The sequence below is a fragment of the Euprymna scolopes genome, chromosome 3 (assembly GCF_053919585.1).
Source record: "Euprymna scolopes isolate OS-2025 chromosome 3, ASM5391958v1, whole genome shotgun sequence".
Lineage (NCBI taxonomy): Eukaryota > Metazoa > Mollusca > Cephalopoda > Sepiida > Sepiolidae > Euprymna > Euprymna scolopes.
The window spans coordinates 129,326,615-129,348,004 of NC_136484.1; the positions used below are offsets into that span (position 1 = coordinate 129,326,615).

Here is a 21,390-nt window from a genome sequence, read left to right on the forward strand (position 1 = left end):
TGTGGACCAGGCGCGTATGCAGACCCCACAATTTTTATGAATCATCATTATGCCAGATCAAACATACCCATTCCTGTATCTCGATACATCTTCTATCATTATATGTGATCAGTTTTCTATAATAGTCAACGTTCAGCTTTATATATATATATATATATATATATATATATATATGTATGAATGTATATATATATATATGTATATATATGTATGTATATATATATATGTATATATATGCATGTATATATATATCTATATCTATATATATGTATATATATATAGAGAGAGGGATATATATATATATATATATATATATATATATATATATATATATATATATATATATATATATACATGCATATATATAGAATATTTGACAAAAAGTTATATTCCAAAATTCATGATGTTGACCATCTCATAATTTATTCCTTTAATTCAATTGACTTATACAATTATATATATATATCACTCCACTGTGCTCGAGGGATGGTGGGAATCTTCTTCGAGACCCTACCGACATTCTTAATAGATGGAGGGAGCATTTTGATGACCTCCTGAACAGTTACGTTGATCAGGATTCCTAGCAATCCGGTCAAGGATATCTTGGCAGAGGTTTCCTCTCTCCAGGAGGTTGAAGCAGCTGTCCATAAGCTGAACAATGGAAAGTCACCTGACCTGAATCGGTTGCATGCAGAGATCTGAAAATTTTCTGAGCTCAAGATGATGCAACGCTTGGCAGACTTGTTGCAGACTGCTTGGCATGATGAGTGTGTTCCACAGGATTCGTGGGATGCATTGATGGTGGTGCTATACAAGAGAAAGGGTGCCAGAGATGAATGTGGTAACTATTGGGGCATCTCTTTGCTGTCAATAGTCGGTAAAGTGCTCTGTAGGATCATGCTAGACTGAATGCTGGAGCACATTGCTGATGATGCTTTGCCTGAGTCGCAGTGTGGTTTCAGAAGTAGTCGAGGGATACGATTTTTACAGCCAGACAACTACAGGAGAAATGTATAGAACAGCGAAAGGGTCTGTATCAGGTGTTCATCGATTTAACCAAGGCCTTTGATACAGTCAATAGGGATTCTTTGTGGGAGATTCTGAAAAAGCTTAGTTGTCCCAACAAGTTTGTAACCATCTTAAAGCTCTTCCATGATGATATGAAGGCTGAGGTCAACGTTGGAGGAAAACTGGCTGATCCCATTTCAGAAGAAAATGGTGTTAAGCAGGGAGACATTCCAGCACCCACACTCTTTGTTTTGTATTTCACCATGGATGGCATTCAGGTGTCTATATTCGCTACTGAACTACTTTATTTTTAATCAGTCTTTGGACGAAAATTTGGCTACCTAGAGGTCAAAGTTTAAAGAGTTTACCTTTGCAGATTCTACCAAACTCCTCCGCCAATTTTGAGTCTAAACACTTGAAATTTAAGATGTAGACTTACCTGGACATGAGTCTAACTTTTTAATATATATATAGCACATAAAGTTTTGAACAGTATATAGGGCTTGAGCAAAGCCGGGCTGAACTGCTAGTATATATATATATATATATATATATATATATATATATATATATATATATATATATATATATATATATATATATATATATATATATATATATATTAACCTCAGGCAATTCCATACCTGGGGTAATCCTATACCCACTCGGCTGAAAAGCCGTTCAGTTAAAGGGAATAATTCAATGCTTTAAGAAAAGATGGAGATGCGTTTGTAGGTGACTTCCTCTCAAATTACTGCAGCTGCCTATACTATGTATAGTGAACATTAATTGATTTAAGGACACAATCCAGAGCTAGCCTGAGGTAAGTATAACCATTTCATATTTCAGTCATCATTATACTTATACTTATGTGCTCTTTACTCTTCTAAGTTTGTTATTTACTGTGACTTATATATAAAAAACAATCAATAAAACTAAAAAGAGTCTAGGAGTGCTCTGATTTAGAATTTATGCTTTGCCAGATGAACATATGCTTTGGGAAATTCCATAACCCAAGTGTATGGAATTTCCCAAGCATATATTCATCTGACAAAGCATAAGTTCTACATTAGAGCACTCCTAGACTCTTTTTAGTTTTATTCCATACCCCTGAGTTATGGAATTCCATAAAGGATTCCAGCACATAAACTAGTAGGTGTTTAACATGAAACAGGCTTCCCTTCTACATATTTCAGCCTTTCCCGCCATTTCTTACCAGTGAAATTGCAAGTATTCGATATTTTGTCAATCGCAAGAAAACTACAAAGGATTTCTTCATCAGTAAATTTACACGAACGCTGGCTAAGTCTGAAAGAAACAGACAAAGGTCAATCAAAAGACAGTATGGAGAGAGCCTGATCTCAGCGATTTAGAAAAGACAAAGAAGAGAAAGCGACAAAAAAGGGGAGGACAGGACCTCAAGGGCAATGTTAGGAGAGAGAAAGAAAGACTCAGAATACCGGTACAAGAAGGTAAAAGGTAGTGATGGACAGCCAGGTTCTGACACTCCAGAGTCAGACGCTGACATCACAGAGCTACAAAGAAACAGTGATTACCCAGATAGTGATGGCGACTCTGAATGGGTTCCTTCCAAAGCCAGAGAAAACATTTTAAAAGTGTATCTGCTGCTTTGAAGTAAGGTTTGTGCAGTTTTTTTTTTAAATACAATTGACAATTGAACATTGTCTCTTCGCCTTTTTTCTCTTTTATAGTCATGCATATACTATGTAAAAGTGAATTGCAAGTTAAATCGAAAATCGAATCTAAAATATCAACATCGTTTGCAAAATATGAGAAAAAAAAAACTACTTTCAAGAAAAACAGAAAATTTATGAAGTAATACAACGTAATAGTATTTGATTATTCATCTGAATATATAAATAAAACTAGTTTACAGATGTAGTTATTTATTATTTTAGAAAACTCCATTACACACATTGGTTTTCTTTTTCCTTGTATAAAATTGGAAAATATATGCGCAAATGATTTTACAATGTGGACACTAATAACTCAAAAAAAACTGTGCTAAGGGAAGTTGTGCTTGACTCACCTAAAGAAAAAAAAATGTTTTTAAATCATTTCTACTACAAATAAGAATTATTTTAAATGAACAAAAAAACAAATAAACAAAAAACAAAAAAACAGATAAAACTTACTGGCCATATATCGAGGGTATTTTGCTTTCTCACTTGTCACTGATGAAGTTGACCGTCGCCGTAAATTGTAATTAGACAACGAAGGCATGATTGATCACGTTTGATGTTCCTATAAAAAATACAGATTCATGTATAGAAAAAAAGTTTGTAGATGCAAAAGTGTGATGGTTTTTCGTATGAGTTATATGTCCATCGATCTAACGATCAAACGAATGAGTGATATACTATTTTACGTATTCACCACTCGAATGCCACTCCTAAACAATAAAATAAATTGCTATAAATAATCAGCTAATCAGAAAAAAGAAACGCGCTTGTCACAAGGTGTTATATAACAATATATATATATATATATATATATATATATATATATATATATATATATATATATATATATATATATATAGGAAAATGACACATTCAACTTCGGAGAAAAAAAAAGTCATTGGCCTAGTTTGCATGATAGTTTGCAGTCAAGCATAAAAGGTTCCGGTTTGCGTTTGGGCTTGGGTTTGGGCCAAGCGTGTATGGAGTCTTTGTGTATTGATTTAATAGAGAAAGCTGAACAAAAACTTGAAAAATGAAGTAGTTAATCACACCACACAATAACTATCAAATTGTGAATCTTTTTTGGGGGGAGGTGGGGAGGATGAAAATTGCTCCAGACAAGACATAAATCTACTTGACGTAAGAAGCTAAAAAATACTACTTCAAAGTCAAAACTTGCCAACGGTTATTGTTAAATTGAATATATTCTGACCTTGAAAACAACAATTCTTTCTTCTTTGTCAGAAACATTGTTCACGGAATGTGACGACTAGAGGAATAGTGGATTATGCACTCCGTCATGTGTCATAGACCTTCCAATTTCGGAGAATTTTCTTCTAAACTAGTTGTGCTACCATTATTTTACAGACAGAGGTAGAAATGAGATGGATTCATAATGTTCCCTAAGAATCTTATCGAAAGTCATACAGTAGCCTGATAAAACTGGAACACAGCATTGCATCGTTGACTCCACTTCAAAGAGACATGTAGCAATTATCAAATGTTTAATTTAAAATCAAATAATCTACAATTTAATTAAATTGAAATTAAACTAAGTTCAATTGAAATATAAATTATAATTGAGTTGTTTTGTAAAAAGCTCAATCATTCCTAAAATTATATTTGTCGTGTTTTAGGGAGTTGAGTTAGTGCTTTTCGGGCACTCCCTAATAAAATAAATAATTTGACACAAGCTACTGAATAAATGAACAAACAACTTCGTAAAACTTAACAAGGAAAAGCTTTATTGAAGCAAGTTAGGGTAAGATGCCAAAAAGATATAAATTGGATAAAACTTGTCTGCCATTGGCCGGTAGTTATTCCCAAGTGGGAATCGTCGATACCGGTGTAGGCAGAGAGAGAGAGAGAGAGAGAGAGAGAGAGAGAGAGAGAGAGAGAGTGAGGAAACAGGTCTGCTCTCTTTGGCGTCTGGCTGGAAAGGAAGGAGTTTTTCTCGTCCGGAACGGAAGCTGTTAGAGTTCCTTAGGGGATAAGGAAGGTCCCTGCACTATGCCTCTGAGTGGTCAGAATGTGCTATATCGCACAATCAGGGGAGGCACTGATGCACAAGAAAAGAGTTCTATTTGTTTCTGCTACATAACCCCCTGCTTAGGCTGAAAGCCGACAGAGAAAAAGGTAGCAGAACAAATAGCAAAAAAATAAATAAATAAAAACGTCAATTTATTTAAGTTATTTTTTTTGTTTTTACGGAAAAAAAAATGTTCTTTTTTGTAGAAAGGAGAGAAAGAAAAGTTTCGTTTTTAACAGAAATATACAGTTTTACATAGTTTCTTTGACCAATGTACCCGTCGGCCACTATGTGTAGTGGTCACATAACTGTTCTCATGTGGAACATTTACCTCAGGTGTATGATGATGCTGTGTGCATGTTGGAGGAATGTGTGGCTCATGTATTAATGTGTCCAGAAAGGTTCTTTTTACCCTATCTATGGAAACTGTCCCTTTTTTACCACTAATGTCAAGGATAAAAGTTTTATCAGTGCGTGAAAGCATGCGGTAAGAGCCAGTGTAGGGTGGAGTTAGGGGAGCTTTTACTGCGTCCTTTCTAAGGAACATGTGAGTCCATGTTGATATGTCCTTCGGAACCAAAGATTTTATGTTCTGTTCCCTAGGGTTCATCGGTGGTAGCTTACTGAGATAGGCTCGTAGTCTGTTGACATACAGAGCTGGGTCAATTGTTGTATCATGCTCCATAGACTAGTTCGGCTGCAGAATATCCCAAGTCCTCTTTGATTGAGGAACAACAGCCAAGAACGACGACCGGTAAGTACTCGCTCCATCACTGTTGGTCAGAGTAAGCATGTAATGCTGCTTTCAATTGGCGATGGAAGTGTTCTATCATCCCGTTAGAAGCTGGGTGATAACTCGTTGTCCAAAGGCGTGTGATCCCTAGGATCCTGGACAGTTCCCAAAATGGGTGGGATTCGAATTGTACACCACAATCAGTGGTGATGGTGGTGGGAACTCCGTAACATGATATCCAGCCTGATATAAGGGCTCGCGCTACAGATTCAGCCAAAATGTCACTTAGGGGAATAGCTTCAGGCCACCGTGTGAAACGGTCTATGCAGGTCAGGAGATAAGTAAATCCCTGACTGACCAGCCATGATTCAACCAATCTATCTGAACATGGCTAAACCGAGCATCTGGGTTGCTGAATGTTCCAAGGGGTGCACGGATATGCTCGTGTACCTTTGACTTTTGGCAGGATACACAGGAACGTGCCCAGGCAGTAATATCACGCCTCATATTTGGCCAGAAAAATCTAGCTGTAATTAGCTTCACTGTGGCTCTGCATCCGGGGTGTGCCAGGTTGTGTAAAGTGTCAAAAACAACTCTACGATGAGTCTTTGGAACAAATGGTTGAGGTGAATCCGTTGAGGTGTGACAGATGATCTGCGTATCTGAGGTAGGTACGGGCAGGTATGCGAATTTGCAAGTCGCAAATTCAGGTGACGATAGATCCAACGTGTCCAGACTAGGCTGGTCTAAGGCCATCTGCTGTAAATCGATATCCGAGAAGGTGAGACAAGGCGTTTGCCGCTGCTCACCCGAGATATATCGGATATTGCTGGTAAATTGCGAAACAAAATCCAAGTGGCATGTTTCGCGGGGAGAATATTTGTCCGGCTTAGAACGAAGTGCATATGAACGCGGACGGTGATCAGTGTAGATCACAAATTGACGACCCTCAAGTGAATGTTGGAAGTGTTTCACTGCGAGGTACATTGCCAGCAGTTCACAGCCAAATGTGCTGTAACGTTGTTCTGCCGGTTTCAGTTGTTGCAAAAAGTATGCGAGAGGTTGTAACTGTTGTTAGTGCTGCTGTTGCAACACTGCACCTACAGCTGTGCCTGATGTATCAACGACCAGAGAAAACTGGGCATCGGGTACAGGATGTGCAAGTAGAGATGTTGTCGCCAGTTTTGTTTTCACTTCATTAAAAGCTTTAAGCTGGATCTCATTAAGTGAGATTTGCTCATTTTTCTTCTTCCTGTTATGTAACAGGTCGGAAAGAGGAGCTAGCAGATCCGTGCAGTGTGGGATAAAGCATCTGTAATAGTTTAATAGACGGAGGAAGTGCCTTAGTTGGCGAAGTGAAGTGGGTGGTTGAAGGTCTTGTAGAGCCTTCACCTTTTCAGGTAACAGAGATATATCGTCTGGGTTGATAATATAGGTCTAGTTTGTAGAGAGGAAGCAAAGTCTTGTATATGTGGAATTGGGTAACGATCAGGTACCGTCATGGCATTGAGTCGTCGGTAGTCCCCAGTCGGACGCCAATCTCCGTCTCGTTTCAGGACCATATGCAAAGGGGAAGCCCATGTGCTGGACGAGGGGCATTATTCCTAGCTGCAGCATATGGTTGAATTCTGCCTTCGCTGCCTTAAGTTTATCAGCAGAGAGGCGGCGAGGGCGTGAGAAAGCAGGAGCACCTGTGGTCTCGATGTGGTGTTTTGTGGTGTGCGTGGGTTCGCTTACCACAAAATTGAAATTTGTTAACTCCGGATAGGAGTGTAAGGCGGTCTGATACGGGTTATCTGAAGCGGCAATGAAGAATACTGGGCTGATAGAGGGGGTGTTTGTTTTTACACCAGAGACAGAAAATTCTGTATTTGCGTCTATCAGTCAGCGTCTGCGCATATCCACTATCAGGTATAAGTGGTGCAATAAGTCCGCAGCTAGGATGGGATAAGGTAAATCCGCTATGGTAAAAACCCATGTAATGTCTCTCCGTAATTCCAAGTCCAGAGAACATGAAATTTGACCGTACGTAGGGATGGGGGAGTGATTTACCGCCTGCAGTGTGATGGATGACATTGGAGGCGGTAAATGAGACTGTGGGAAGTTTTATTGGCCAAATACTGCAGGCCGCTCTGGTATCAACCAAGCAACAAGCTTGGGATAGGGAGTCTGTAATGAAATAGGCACGGTTGTTGAAAATATCCCGTGGAGAGCCTGCCATGCTCATCTCCCCAGACCTTAGTTTCCCTGGTTCATGTATGAACAGGGGTTTTTGCATTTCCACACCTCCATACCAAAACGGCTGTGATAAAAGCAAAGTTTTGACTTGTTTGAGTGGCGACGGTAGTGGCGTGAATGTAAGGAGTTAGCCTGGAGTCGGTGCCTGCGCAACTGCGGCTCCAGCTTGCCAAATTTTTTTACCTCATGAGTGAGTCTCTCAATGGCTTTTAAAATAGCCATACCAACAATGTCGTTAGGTTGTGACATCATTGCGAAGGCTTGCGGCAACAGACCAACAAAAAAAAATGTAACTATCCAAAATATAGATAGGACATTGTCGAAGGACCACGTGCGGAAAAAGGAGAAATATTTAGGGAAAATATTTAGACAGAGGCAAAAATAAGAAAAATATTTAACAGGCTAAAAAGAGAGAAAAAAATTTTTTACAAGAAAATAAACTAGAAAAATGGTTCAAAAGAACAGTGGTAAAAAACTGGACTATATGTGTGTGTGGGTGGTTTTTTTTTTGTGTGTGTGCCTGTGTGTGTAACCTATAACCTGGAGGTAAATGAATTCTTTAAACGGGTACTTACGTTTTGGCCGATATGTGAAAGCAAGTTTTTTTTTTTTGTTTCGCGGAATTAACTGTCCCTTGAATTACTTGTCTCCTGTTCGCATGAGTGTGTGTTCTGGCGTTGAGGGGAAAAAAAAACTTTCAGTCACTTTTTTTTTCTTTTTTTTTTTGGTTTTCAAATCATTTATGACAAATTGTTATCCGTGGCTCTCACGTTCTTTTTCCTAGGATATCCACCTAGTCTGGTGCAGGAAATGATGTCTTCTTTTTTCGTTTTTTTTTATACGGTGACAAAAAAAAAATGTTTCCGCAACGAATTTTTTTTTTTTTATATATATATCCTTCTCAGAGGTGTGAAGTTTGTCCCTATAGTATTACTTTTCTTGAGAAAAGTATTTCACAGGAATTTCTGTTCGCCGCCTTTTCCTTGCTTAAACAGGGAAGAAGTCAGGCTCGCCATTCAGTAAACTTGTGTACACGTCGGGTCACCATTTTATGGAGTTGAGTTAGTGCTTTTCGGGCACTCCCTAATAAAATAAATAATTCAACACAAGCTACTGAATAAATGAACAAACAACTTCGTAAAACTTCACAAGGAAAAGCTTTATTGAAGCAAGTTAGGGTAAGATGCCAAAAAGATATAACTTGGATAAAACTTGTCTGCCTTTGCCCGGTAGTTATTCCCAAGTGGGAATCGTCGATACCGGTATAGGCAGAGAGAGAGAGAGAGAGAGAGAGAGAGAGAGAGAGAGAGAGAGAGAGTGAGGAAACAGGTCTGCTCTCTTTGGCGTCTGGCTGGAAAGGAAGGAGTTTTTCTTGTCCAGGATAGAAGCAGTTAGAGTTCCTTAGGGGGTAAGGAAGGTCTCTGCGCTATGCCTCTAACTGGTCAGTATGTGCCATATCGCACAATCAGGGGAGGCACTGATGCACAAGAAAAGAGTTCTATTTGTTTCTGCTACAGTGTAAACCAAAAAACATTTAAAAAATAAAAGGTTAATATTGTAAAATTTTGTGACAATGAGTGAAATCATTAAAGTAAGATGTGGATTTTGTTGTGATTACAGTAGTACACATAAATTAAGGTTTTGACCTCAGCAATCCGTCTTAAATAAAATGGGCCATTTCGATCACGTTTTTGCTGTCGAACTGATGCAAATACTTTGCGTAGCCCTAGGAGGTTCACCCAAGCCTTGCCTCCCAGTTTTTGAAATACGCAAGTTTATCGCTTATTGTCTGAGGCACCCTCACCGGGGAATACTGACAGGGTTACTCAGACTTATTTTTTGAGGGGCTAGAGTGCTCCCCCTCTTGGGGTACTGACCCATTATCTCACCTTCCGACTGTGCGTCACATCCCCTCCTAGTGGGAGAAAGATAAATACTGTGTCATTGTTAAAAAGTGCAAGACGATTCATTTATATTTCCCACGTTATGTCACTAAAGAGTTCTAATAATAAATGAACAAAACCCTATTAGCAAGTGATACAGAATGGAAATCCATTTGCAGAAGGCTGACTAAAATGAAACTAAAACTGATGACAAGAAACAAGAGTCAATACTGTTAAAAACTTGGGATTATTCCAAATTGTGTTATCTTCTATTCCATTGATGATTATATGAATTAGATGCAGATTGCTCTGAACTGATCCGTCCAGCACAGTTCTGTTGAGAGTCAATCAGTTACCCAATGACAACCTGCATCCAATTTAACACCGTGTTTTCAGAGTTATGAGACTGAATTTACCTTGTTCCTCCTCACCATACTCGGCCCGCATCTTCAGCAATTTGACTACACTCTTGCTATGGCATTCTTAGAAGAAAAGAAAAATAAATAATCAAAAACAAAACAAACGCAGCCACACGAACAAACATATTTTGTCCTCTAATAACTTCTTTCATTTCACTTATAAAATGTCCACTCTGCTATCTCCACAATTCTGTCCTCTCACTAAATGCATGCAAGCACACCATGTTCGCTTATCCTTCTCCCTTTCATTAAAAATGCTGAACAGACAAATTTTTAAAAGGACGATAGTAATCATGTCTCTGAAAAGAAAGAAAATGCCTAAACAAGAAACACTGTGATGACTATCCAAATGAAAGCCCACCTGAATGCTCAAAAAAAAAAAAAAATTAACAGCAGTTCAAGGGAATCATCTTGCTATGCAAAAAAAATAAATTTTTTTAGATGTCCTGAAAAAAAATATGGTTTTGTTATATTCACTGAAGTCCAAAACTAAGTATAAAAGAAGTAAATGTTGAACTTTCTAACTCTTGACAGAGTATCAACAGTGTTAAAAGCTGCGATTTAAAAGAATGTAAACAAAGAAAGACCCAGATTTATTGGTTTTTCATGGAAAAATTGGATTTCAAGAAAAAGCTTTTCATTTATTCAATCTAAGCCCTGATGGAAGAGAATTCACAAAGCAACAGAAGAAAGAATATGTGTTATACCGGCCTTCCTTAAACAGAGGAATTTACACAGATTAGCACTATAAATAGCGCTAGTAATTCCAACACTGGTGAGAGAGATGCGACTGCACTTCAACTGCTAGCCGAGTGCCCAGTAGATATACATGCTTTCCTATCTTTGTACATTATTGCTAATACACTTGTTCCTTAACCGAACCTCGACTTGACTGTTCTTATTTTCACTGTTGTTCCACGACACAACAATATCAGCACTAAGAATATTTTTTTTTTTTACACAGTGATCACCACTTATCAAGGCCCGGAAGCCACTCAGGGATAAGAGTTATTGCAAGTACATTAAGTTAGTGAGGAGATTTGCTGAAGTGTTTACTTAAGGGGGCGGTTCATTAGGAATTTGTTAACATTGGACTTGAAGACATCCAAATTGTAGTCCGGAGAGAAGCAGGCAGACGGAACAGAATTCCACAGGCGTGCAGTTCTAAGAAAGAAGCTTTGTTCATGGAATCCGCGTTTTGATTTAGGCACAGATATAGAGTGGGGGAAATTTTTCACAGTGGATTCAGCTAGACGGGTGTTTCTCGTGAAAGATTGGCGAGGGGGGACCAGAGATTGGAGTTCAGACGAGCATCTGCCATGGAAATAACGATAAAACAAGGACAGGCTCGCAACGTGGGAGAGAGGTTGCAGGGTAGAGAAAAGGGCATCCCCCACTAAGCCACGAAGTCTATTTTGTACTCTGTCAAGGCAGGATAGGCTGTTTTTAGCAGCTCCTGCCCAGATATGGCAACAGTATTCCATCCTTGGACGTACTTGGCTTTTATATAGATAGAGAATTGCATCAGTAGTGAGATATCTTCTGGAGCAGTAGAAGGATCCCACCATCTTTCCAGCGACCTTGGCAACAGACTTGATGTACATGTTCCATTTCAGATCAGGAGTAAAGGTCAAACCCAGAAGCTTGTCAAAACATGGAGCCTCACCCAGACGAGAGCCATCCATCACAATTGATGCCAGCTGGGGATCAGAGCGTTGATGATGTAAGGATAGTGAGACTAGAAAAGGCTCACACACATTACATTCGATTCCAACCTCAGTAGGTTGAGGTAACATTTGAGTGTAAACTTGCTGACCCTATGATCATAGCTTTCTGTGTATGTGTCAATATTGGTCTGCAAATCAAAATCACTAGATGAATGCTACTACCCTTTCACTATTTAACACACACACACACACGCACGCACACACATATATTAAAGCAAATATTATTAAATAACACAGTGTCTTTTTGTTTAAACAAAATATTCCAACACAGAAAACACAAATTCTGTTGTTATTAGTTAGGCTCTAGGTGCATGTGTGACACCATCAACCCTCTAGGCATTAACATCCACATCTTAGTCATCTGTTGAGGTGTCTTTGTGGAATTCCATTAGCTTTTACTATTTAACCCCCCCCCCCAATATATATATATATATATATATATATATATATATATATATATATATATATATATATATATATATATATATATAGTAGAGATTTAGAAGGCTGTCACAATGTAAGGAATGAAATATAGTCTCTACTACATACCTATCCCACACAATGCTTCAAGCAAACTACATATCAATCCTATATATATATATATATATATATATATATATATATATATATATATATATATATATATATAGTGATAAAGTTAACCTGAAAAATGAAGTTTTTAACAAAAAGGCAAACCTATCCAGATAGAAAAAGCTCTACTAGATTAAGAGGAGCAAGATATATGGAAAGATAAGGAGATAAGGATTAAAGCTACGTAAGAATTTTATTACATTATTATAAATAATTAAGGATAAAAATGGTTAAAATAAAGGGAGAAAGGCGGGGGGGGACCTCTTTAGAGGAGGAGAGAAAAATCGGCATTATACAAAAGTATGGTCGAAATAGACAACACCGCTTTTAAATACATTTTAGACTAGAAATGGAAAAGGAAAAGGAGAAGGAGAAGGGAGGTGGGAGTATGAGAGAAATGATAAAAGATGCAAAGGCAAAAGAAAAGGAGAGAAAGAAAAAGGTTAAAAAAATAATAAAAATAAGGAATTCGAATTAAATAATATAAAAAAAGGGTTTAAAAGACGATTTAAAAAAGGAAGGCATACAAATTCCAGCTTAATCTAAAAAAAAAAAAAAAGAAAAAAAGAGATATTCCAAACAAGACATTACAGACAATTACACTGTTTATAATCTCGACCCGGAGTAAGAATTAAGAGTGAATAACAGGTTAAGATTGACAGAAACTTGACCCATGTAGTCAGTACATGCAAGATCGGACTTAATTCACAACCTTCACCATAACTTGAAAATTGGAAATTATCTATATATATAAAAGGCAAAACATGTGTGTGTGTGTGTGTGTGTGTGTGTGTGTGTGTGTGTGTGTGTGTGTGTGTGTTTGTATGTCTGCCAAAAGCTTTTCTTAGCTGTAGCGGACCGGGTCCAGACCAGTACTATCTGAAAGAGTGATGTCTCGCTCGAATAATATGTGAGAATTAGAAAAAAACGCTCAATTATTTTGTATAGAAATAAACGTTTATAGCAAGGGAGGATCAGAAAAAATCGTTCTTTTTTAAACGACTTCACCAAGCACGCATGTGCATCAGGCATTCTTTCTTGAATTGGTTTAAATAATAATAATAAAAAAAATCAACGTTACTATGTTGACAGTGTTGTGGTGCAGTGGATAACGAGGTCGGGTCATGAGCTTTTAGTTTTCACGTTCAAGCCCACGTAACAGTGGTCTATTTTTTTTTTAAACAGGTTTTTTTTTTAACATTTAAACAGGGTTAAAAGCTTTTTATTTGCCATAACATTTTCCTTATTTGGAGGTTTACGCAATGTGATTTTTTTTTTCTTGTAAAACAAAAGCTGAATTATTTTCAAGTTCGCTTAAACTGGTTTACATGTACTGCTTTCGTGTTTTTTTTTGTTGTTTTTTTTCACACCTCTCTCCATCCGGGTTGCGTCTATTTTTTTTTTCTCTGGGGATTGCTTAATATCCTTACTACACCACCTTTCTCTACCCGGGCAACGCCGGTACCCCTTCTAATTATAGAATAAAATAAATATGAATAAAAACTGTTATATGGAGTTCAGGTTGGGGAGCAGAAGTACACAGGGATTCTCGTTTATTCCTAATCAAAAGCTGTTCTGCTTTACAATGATTCGATGTTTTACATCTTTTTTTAATAGTCTTGATTCTTACATATTGGGTCATGCATCATCTCACAAAATTATAACTGTCTGGCACTGAGCCATCTCTAGAAACTCAATGTACAAGTTATAGATGTCGATACAACTTCAATTTCACTTGACATGTTTGCAAGAATGTGTTTGCGATGGATAGACACACAAAGAACTTAATTTTATTTTTTGCTTAGTTGTTTTACAACGTTTCGGCCAACTATTCCTCTGGCCTTCGTCAGGTGATAACTGTGGCAGGATGTGGTGAGACAACAACAACTACGGAAGCCAGTAATTGCAGTGGTTGTAGTTAGGAGATTTGGAGTTCCTATCCTGTCGCGGTTACCACTTGATGAAGGCCAGATGAATAGTAAGCCAAAACGTCATGAAAAAACTAAGAAAAGATGAGGATAATAGTCCGCAATAAATAAAATTTATAAATAATACTCATCTCAATAATGAATTCAAATTAAATAATATATACACAGAGAACTGTACATTAAATGTCCATTTTCTTGAGTCATAAACATCCTGAACTGTCCATATTCTGATGCACTGATCTCTTAAAACATCTTTCAACACCACAATAAATTTTCGGATGTTTTTGTCGAATGAGTATTAAATGTTGCTTTCACAGTCACTCTTGTCATTTTCAGTCTTTCAGTATTGCTTCTTTAAAAATCTTCTTTCTTTGTTAGAACTCTGATTAGAACTTGAAGCTAGTGAAATGGATAACTCAGGTTGCATGGCACCACTTTAACTTATGGATGTTAACAACCTTCATGGGTTACTTTTGGGTCTACCTTAAAGAATTGAGAAAACCAATGTTAACAAACAGCAGAAACAAACCAGTTAAAAAAAAAGTTGTACCATACTGATTTACATGAATTTACTTCTTTTTTTTAACTTAAATTAATTGTCATGTATAATGTATATACAAACAAATTAAATAATTAAAATCTAAACAACTATGTACTTACTTTTGATATTTCAAAAGTAAATACACAGTTGTTTAAATTTTAATTATTTCTTGTATGTATAGAGGATGACATGGCTAAATGTCTGGGTTTTGATTGATGATTACTTTATGATTTTCGCTTTGTTCCATAGTTAAAAATATACGTTTATAGATATGGAAACACTATTTAAAACTCAGTGTCATAAGTTGATTTTGATGTGATAAAAAGTGACCTCAAAGCATCAAACGTTGTAAGTAATTGTATTGAATGACCATCAGAGATAAAATGAAAAGTTAACTTATCTCAAATCTCAAGTGTGAGATAATTGATTGACATCATCAGATAAAACAATATTTTTTTTTTATTTTTTACTTTTTCATCCAAAATAAAGACTAAAATTGTAACTTGAATGCAATGAGTTCCTTAGTACCAAAGTTATCTCCCTTGAACATGTTTGGTTTTAATACTAGAATGTGCTACTGCAGTGATACCATAGACAGCACCCCTCTCCTCCCCACACACAGCCAAGAATGTTGCAAGGGAAATGATTAAGAAAAAAAAAAGTGATTGAAAATGAGATAAATGGATAGGCGATAGGCTAGCTGCCCAAATCTATTGAATCTTTTAGGCTGGGTGATGCCATTAGGTGTTTGGGTTAGGGTGATTGGAAGGTGATGGAGAGAGTGACTGAGAAAATGGTCAAATGTATTTGGTTTTGCTGATTAGCTGGAGGTGGCTTAAAAAAAAAGATTGGACATTTATGATTTCCAATCAAAAGTAGATACATTTAGGAGACAGGTAGATTGGACAAATCAGATGGAATAGATCCAAAGAATCAGAGTTGTTCAAGGAGACAAAGCAGATTAGGTTGAGCAGACGATAAGATTTTCTAAGGAGAATGAACATAGCTTTGTACTTTATAACTAAGACTATGTTTTTACCCTATTTATGTATGATCATTTACATATCGATTCTTCTTAAGTTTTTCCTTGAAAAACTGTCTCTATGAGAAAGAATTTAAATGTATATAAAACCAACTGTTTATTAATGTTAACTCTTCCAACCACCATATGTTAGCCATGATAATGCAATATACAAAATGGCGACTACTTGTTTGGAAAGTAACCTACACACATGATCACTACTACATCATATTCTAATTCTTTGCAGGCAACTAACAGAAAAATGTTCACAACAGAAACAGGTCCTGGATATGACCTTAAACTATATCCGATGGTGAGGCCACAGCTTGCAGGCTTTGGGGAGTGTGGAGCCACCCTTTAATTGCCATTGCTCCCAGGTCCACTCTGACCCGGAGTGGTAGTACTTGTTAAGGTTCCAACTATGGGTTGAATAGAAACCGACTTGAAAAAAACAAATATATTCTATTAAAAAATTGTTCTTCAAAATAACTGGATTCGGCATTAAATAACCTGAAAAGGGTTGATATGCCATAAAACAAAAACAACCAACCGACCAACCAACAACAGAAACAGATAACTACACTCGTTGAAGAATTAAAAGATCAATAACATAAGTAGACATGTATTTGAGATTATAAGTTAAATCAGATGTTTCTGTGACTATTCAAATTTAGAGGTAAAAGATAACAATTTTCAGAAAAGTCATTTTCATAATCTTAGCTAGTTTGTGTCAGTAATAAGAATGACGGAGTATATAAAAAACTTGTCTTTGTGAATATTATTGGTGTGTGATACTTTGGAGACGTTAATCTGGGAAATTGGAATTGGATTTTAAGAGCAACCTTCTATCTCAATGAAGAGTAATAAAAAAGAAAGGGAATTTCATTGTGAAATTATGAGTTGACCAAATTTGGAAAAAAGGGGTGGGGGGTAATGATTATAAATTGGCGACCACCCAGCTTTAAGAATTAGGTTTGTATAAATTGACATTGTCTGAGGCGAAGCCAAGTGAAAGAACAGAGAAGGAATTAAGCAATAAGAATGACATGAGAGAAATTAAGTTATGTATATCGTTAATGAAGCTGTGGAAAAAAAAAATGGGAGAAGGTTAGTGAGAAAAATTGAATTGGCAAATCGAACCGCCTGAACGGTGTATACCTGTTATTGCTGAGAGTGGAGAAGTCAGTTTCTATTAATACCCTCTCCGGCTAGGACTGATTTTTTTATAAACCAGTGGTAGACACTTTTAAGGGAGCAAAAGAGGTCTTCAATAGTACTGGAATCCACATCACCCAGAGAAAAAATTTTAGCTTAGGTGCAGTACCTTGACTAAAAACTTTGAATTTTTCATTCCCAAACTTGACTAAAGAATTTAGTAGAATTTCTAACAAGAAAAAGGTCCAGTAGAATTTCCAGTGTATACACTGTTCAGTGTATTTCCTGCAAATTGTATTGGTGTTCAATGTATAAACGTGACTGTTATATTACAAATGTTGATACTTTTTTTTGGTTGCCTTGTTTCAATCAATTGAAAGCAAAACCCTGTTCAATGGCTTGTTGTATTCCACAATCAAAAACACATAGAGCGATAGGTGATGGAGATCATCAACCAAAACCACTAACTTTTTGACCATTTAAAAGAAGAAGCTTCAAATAAACTGCGAATATATTATAAAAATTTTTTTTACAGCATACAAAAATAATGCGAGGCTAAAATCGTGTTTATATTATCGACGCTTTAAATCAACCTTCCTATGTAGTGACGTTTTTGAAGCCGTAAACATACCCATGTTTAAAAAATCTAGAAAAAAATCAAATAATAGTTATATTTTCCTGAAATTTTCGATATTTATTCATTATTAAATAAACTTACATAATAAAAGTAGGTTTCGTGAAATATATTAGAGGAACTTGGTTTTTGAGGTGTTCTACCCCCCCTATATTTCATGTTACAAAAACTAAACAAAATAAATGTAGGTCCATAAAAATTTCAACATTTTTTAAAGCTGAAAAAATAAAATAATAAAAAAATAGTTATATATATATATATATAATCCCGTTATTTATTTCACTTACCTTAAAGTTGTAAGTAAAATTGGACATAAAATCAATATTATTATGTTAAAAAAAAACACTTTTTAGTGATAATTTTTTTCTTGGTAATATAATTATTTGAATTACAAAAAAACAAAAAAAAACCCAAAAAAAACCAGAATTTAAAAATAATTATTTTCTAATAATTATTTTTAAAAAGCTTTAAATGATATTAAATTCCAATATTCCACGTTAGAAGTTTAAATAAAGATTTTTTTATAACAGGTTTCCAATATTAAAAAATGTATTCATATAATAGAGTATATGACTCTTGAGATAATAAAATCGAAAATCCAAAATCGGCCTAAAAAAATTCGTTTTGATTTGATTATTTAAATTGATAGAGGGTGTACTTTATTTTTTGTGCCTTTTTCCAAAAAAGTATGAAGGCCTTCAAGCAACATTATCTTTATATACATAAATACATAGGTGTCAACAGAAGACGTTAAAATTAATTTTATTTTATTAACTCTCGTCTGTGTAGTTCGTTAAAAAATCTATTTGTTTTACAATGCAAATATGAAAATCTGATAGCAAAAACAAAAGTTTCTTCGATTAACTATTATAGCACCAATGTCTATCCATAAAAATTGAGACATAAAATAGTAAACACACGAAATGATGACGTTGCTGTTATTGTGTAAAAGGCTGACGTTTTGCACAAAGATGTGGAGGTCTCTAGAGTTCAAAATCTTATTCAAAATCTCTTTTTCATCAAATTCTATTTTTTTATTTTCTTTAATCAATAATTTTCTACCTAATCGATCGTTTTAATTTTTGGATATAATCATCTTAAAAATATGAGGAATACGTAGATACTATTGTTTTCATATGACATTCAGTATTACGATTTCCGAAATTTCATCCCAATAGTGTAGAAGCGCCTTTTTTTCTTGTTAACTGTACTAGGTGTTTCAGAATTTTTGGGGAATTTTTGACACCCTTAACACAAAACTGCGAATAAAATATACAAAACTCGTAATTTCTCTTTTTAAAGTGGTTTGTTTACTTTCTTTATGGAATATACTTTTAATCTAAACTATTAAAGTTTTTTGAAAAATAATAGAAATATTTTTTTTATTTAAAAAAAAAACAGTGTTTACAAAGTGCCTGCACGCGCTCATGCAGCCATTTTTTCTACGTAATGAAATAAATTGAATTTTACGAGTTAAATTTTTTTCAATTTTTCAATTTAAAAATCTATCAAAATTTTTCTATATTGGTTCAATTTTTAAGATACTTTCAGGTTTAATGTGAAATTTTATGCTCTTTCCAATAAACCGAATATAATATTCTACACAAACGTTTTTTTTTTTAATTCATCCCCCTCACCATTTTGAAATGTCCATTAAAATGAAAATAAAGAATTTTCTCACCTAAGGTTCATATATCACAAATTGAAGATAAAAGATCAATAAATAAAATAATCTAATTTAAAACAAAACAAAAAAGAATAGTTTTGAGCAAATTTACCCTTTCTTCCAGTTGTGCCCATCTGATATTGCGGGATTTTTTAATCCTTGCTTAAAAATTATTTTATCCATATTTATATTTCATATTCCATGTACTTTTTAAGTACATGGAATATGAAATATAAATATGGATAAATTCTTATCAATGAAGAATGAAAGTACCCATTGATTGATATTTTTTATAGATAAGTGTTTTTTTTTTTTAATTTATATATATTTATTATATTCGAAGGAAGTTAAAATTCGTTGATTTTCTTGAAATCTTTTTTAAAGAAAACCGATTAAAAAACAAACAAACAAATATTACATATTTTGCTATTAAATCTGTTATTATTTTAAAATTTGGTCTTTGCTCGTTTTATTGAAAAAAAAAATTAGAGTTTCAATTACATTTTTCAAGTAGTTATAAGCTTCGAAAGATAGTAAGTCTAAGTATTCAAGTTTTTATCACGCATTTTTAATGGCGATTTCTGACATTGCTATAACTGTACCGATAAACAGTGCTTGTAAGTTTTTAGTTTGATGATGCTGATTCATTATTATTATTATTATTATTATTATTATTATTATTAAGTGAACTTAATTATTCAAATTATTACTCACGTGTGTGTTTCTCCATCATCTTATGGGATGGATATAAACAATGAATGCAACCAGCAAGCGATGCTTACATTCAAGTTCCGTAGAGTTTAGCGAGTTCGAAATCTTATTTCAAAATCTCTTTCCCCGTTGCAAAAAATCAGCTAAGAGTTTTAAGTGATCGCAAGACAAAACTGTTTCGTCTGTAGTAAAAAAAAAAAGTGCTTCTAACACAACTAAACAATACCACTTTTGTTTATACAATAAAACTATAAACACTAAACAGAAGTTGTGTATTATTCATTCAGCCACCCCCCACCTCGCCGGGCCATCTGTGTAAACTTGCACGTGTTGCCGTTGGTTGTGGTTAGATCATCGATATTGATAACAATTTGAGTGGATGCAGTATTGAGTGGCGGCGAGGGTGAGGTAACATTGCTTGAAGTTCTAAATTGTGATTGGTTGATACGATAGGGGAGGGTTTTCCTTTGGTTTATCAGCAACAGCAAAAAAAAAAAAAAAAAAAAAAAAAAAAAAAAATCATATTGATACTTCACTGTTGACCTTAAAAGTTTTTTTTTGTTTTTGTTTTTTATCAAGGTACTGGCGCTAAGGCCAAAAGTTTTTTTCTCTGGGTGACGTGGATTCCAATAATATGGAAGATTTCTTTTTTTCTCTCAAAAGGTGCCTACCACTGGTTTATCAAGGTTACGCCTCCAACAGAAGAAGAAATCCAACAACATGCCCTCAATGGTGATGCTGAAGAGGAAGAGGTACACGAGGAAGCTACTGATGAAAAGAGCTGCAGTTTTGGTGTAGTTGCTTTCTTTTACAATTATAAAGTTCAAGACACCATGAACGGAGAAATCCTTCATGCGAAACCCGTACAGATAAGTCGTAAGAAAGGCAAGAGTAAATTGTTTTTAAAGCACAATTGTTGCGGATGGTGTCTGAAGAGTAAAGGAAAGCATCATGAGGTCGTTAAGGCTATATGACATGAAATTTGAAAGTTTCTGTGGCGATGCAAAACCGCTGTTTAAAAAACACAAGTGAGAAAAAAAAAAAAAAAAAAAATCTTCATTCATGCATCAGTGTTTCATCAGATACTGATTATTCGCCTTACAGGGGAATGGGTAGAATAATCAACGATATCTGAAACCAGATGAAATATCCATGACCCCTGAAGAACATGAGGCTCTGGGGGAACGCCTGAAGCTAGAGAAGATTGCTGAATGAAATGCAACACGAGGGGAATTGAAGAGGCGACTTGACGAGGAGAAAGAAAAGAGGAGACTAGGAAGAGAAAAGGAACAGGACAAAAAACGAGATGAGATGGGACTTTTTATTTTGTCTCATCGTTTCACAAAAATTTTCCTTTTCTGGATCTTTCCTCTAATCATTGAAAGAAGGGGGATGTGATAGTA

General features: G+C 35.4%; 1 protein-coding gene across 3 annotated transcripts in view; it reads right to left on the bottom strand.

Moving 5' to 3' along the window:
- LOC145259086 (uncharacterized) overlaps positions 1 to 20,302 on the bottom strand; it is a 43,044-nt gene extending 22,742 nt beyond the window's left edge. The window contains exons 1-2 of one of the 3 annotated variants that reach the window (XM_080116738.1): positions 19,991 to 20,302; positions 3,165 to 3,273 (exon numbers count right to left, since the gene is read on the bottom strand). In XM_080116738.1, the coding sequence (XP_079972864.1) occupies positions 3,165 to 3,252 (88 nt within the window). In that variant the 5' untranslated portion in view covers positions 3,253 to 3,273; positions 19,991 to 20,302. Of the gene's footprint in view, positions 1 to 3,164; positions 3,483 to 19,990 lie in introns of those variants that run through there. The other 2 variants (XM_080116748.1, XM_080116730.1) reach the window with 2 other exon arrangements.
- Between the last annotated feature and the right edge of the window lie 1,088 nt (positions 20,303 to 21,390).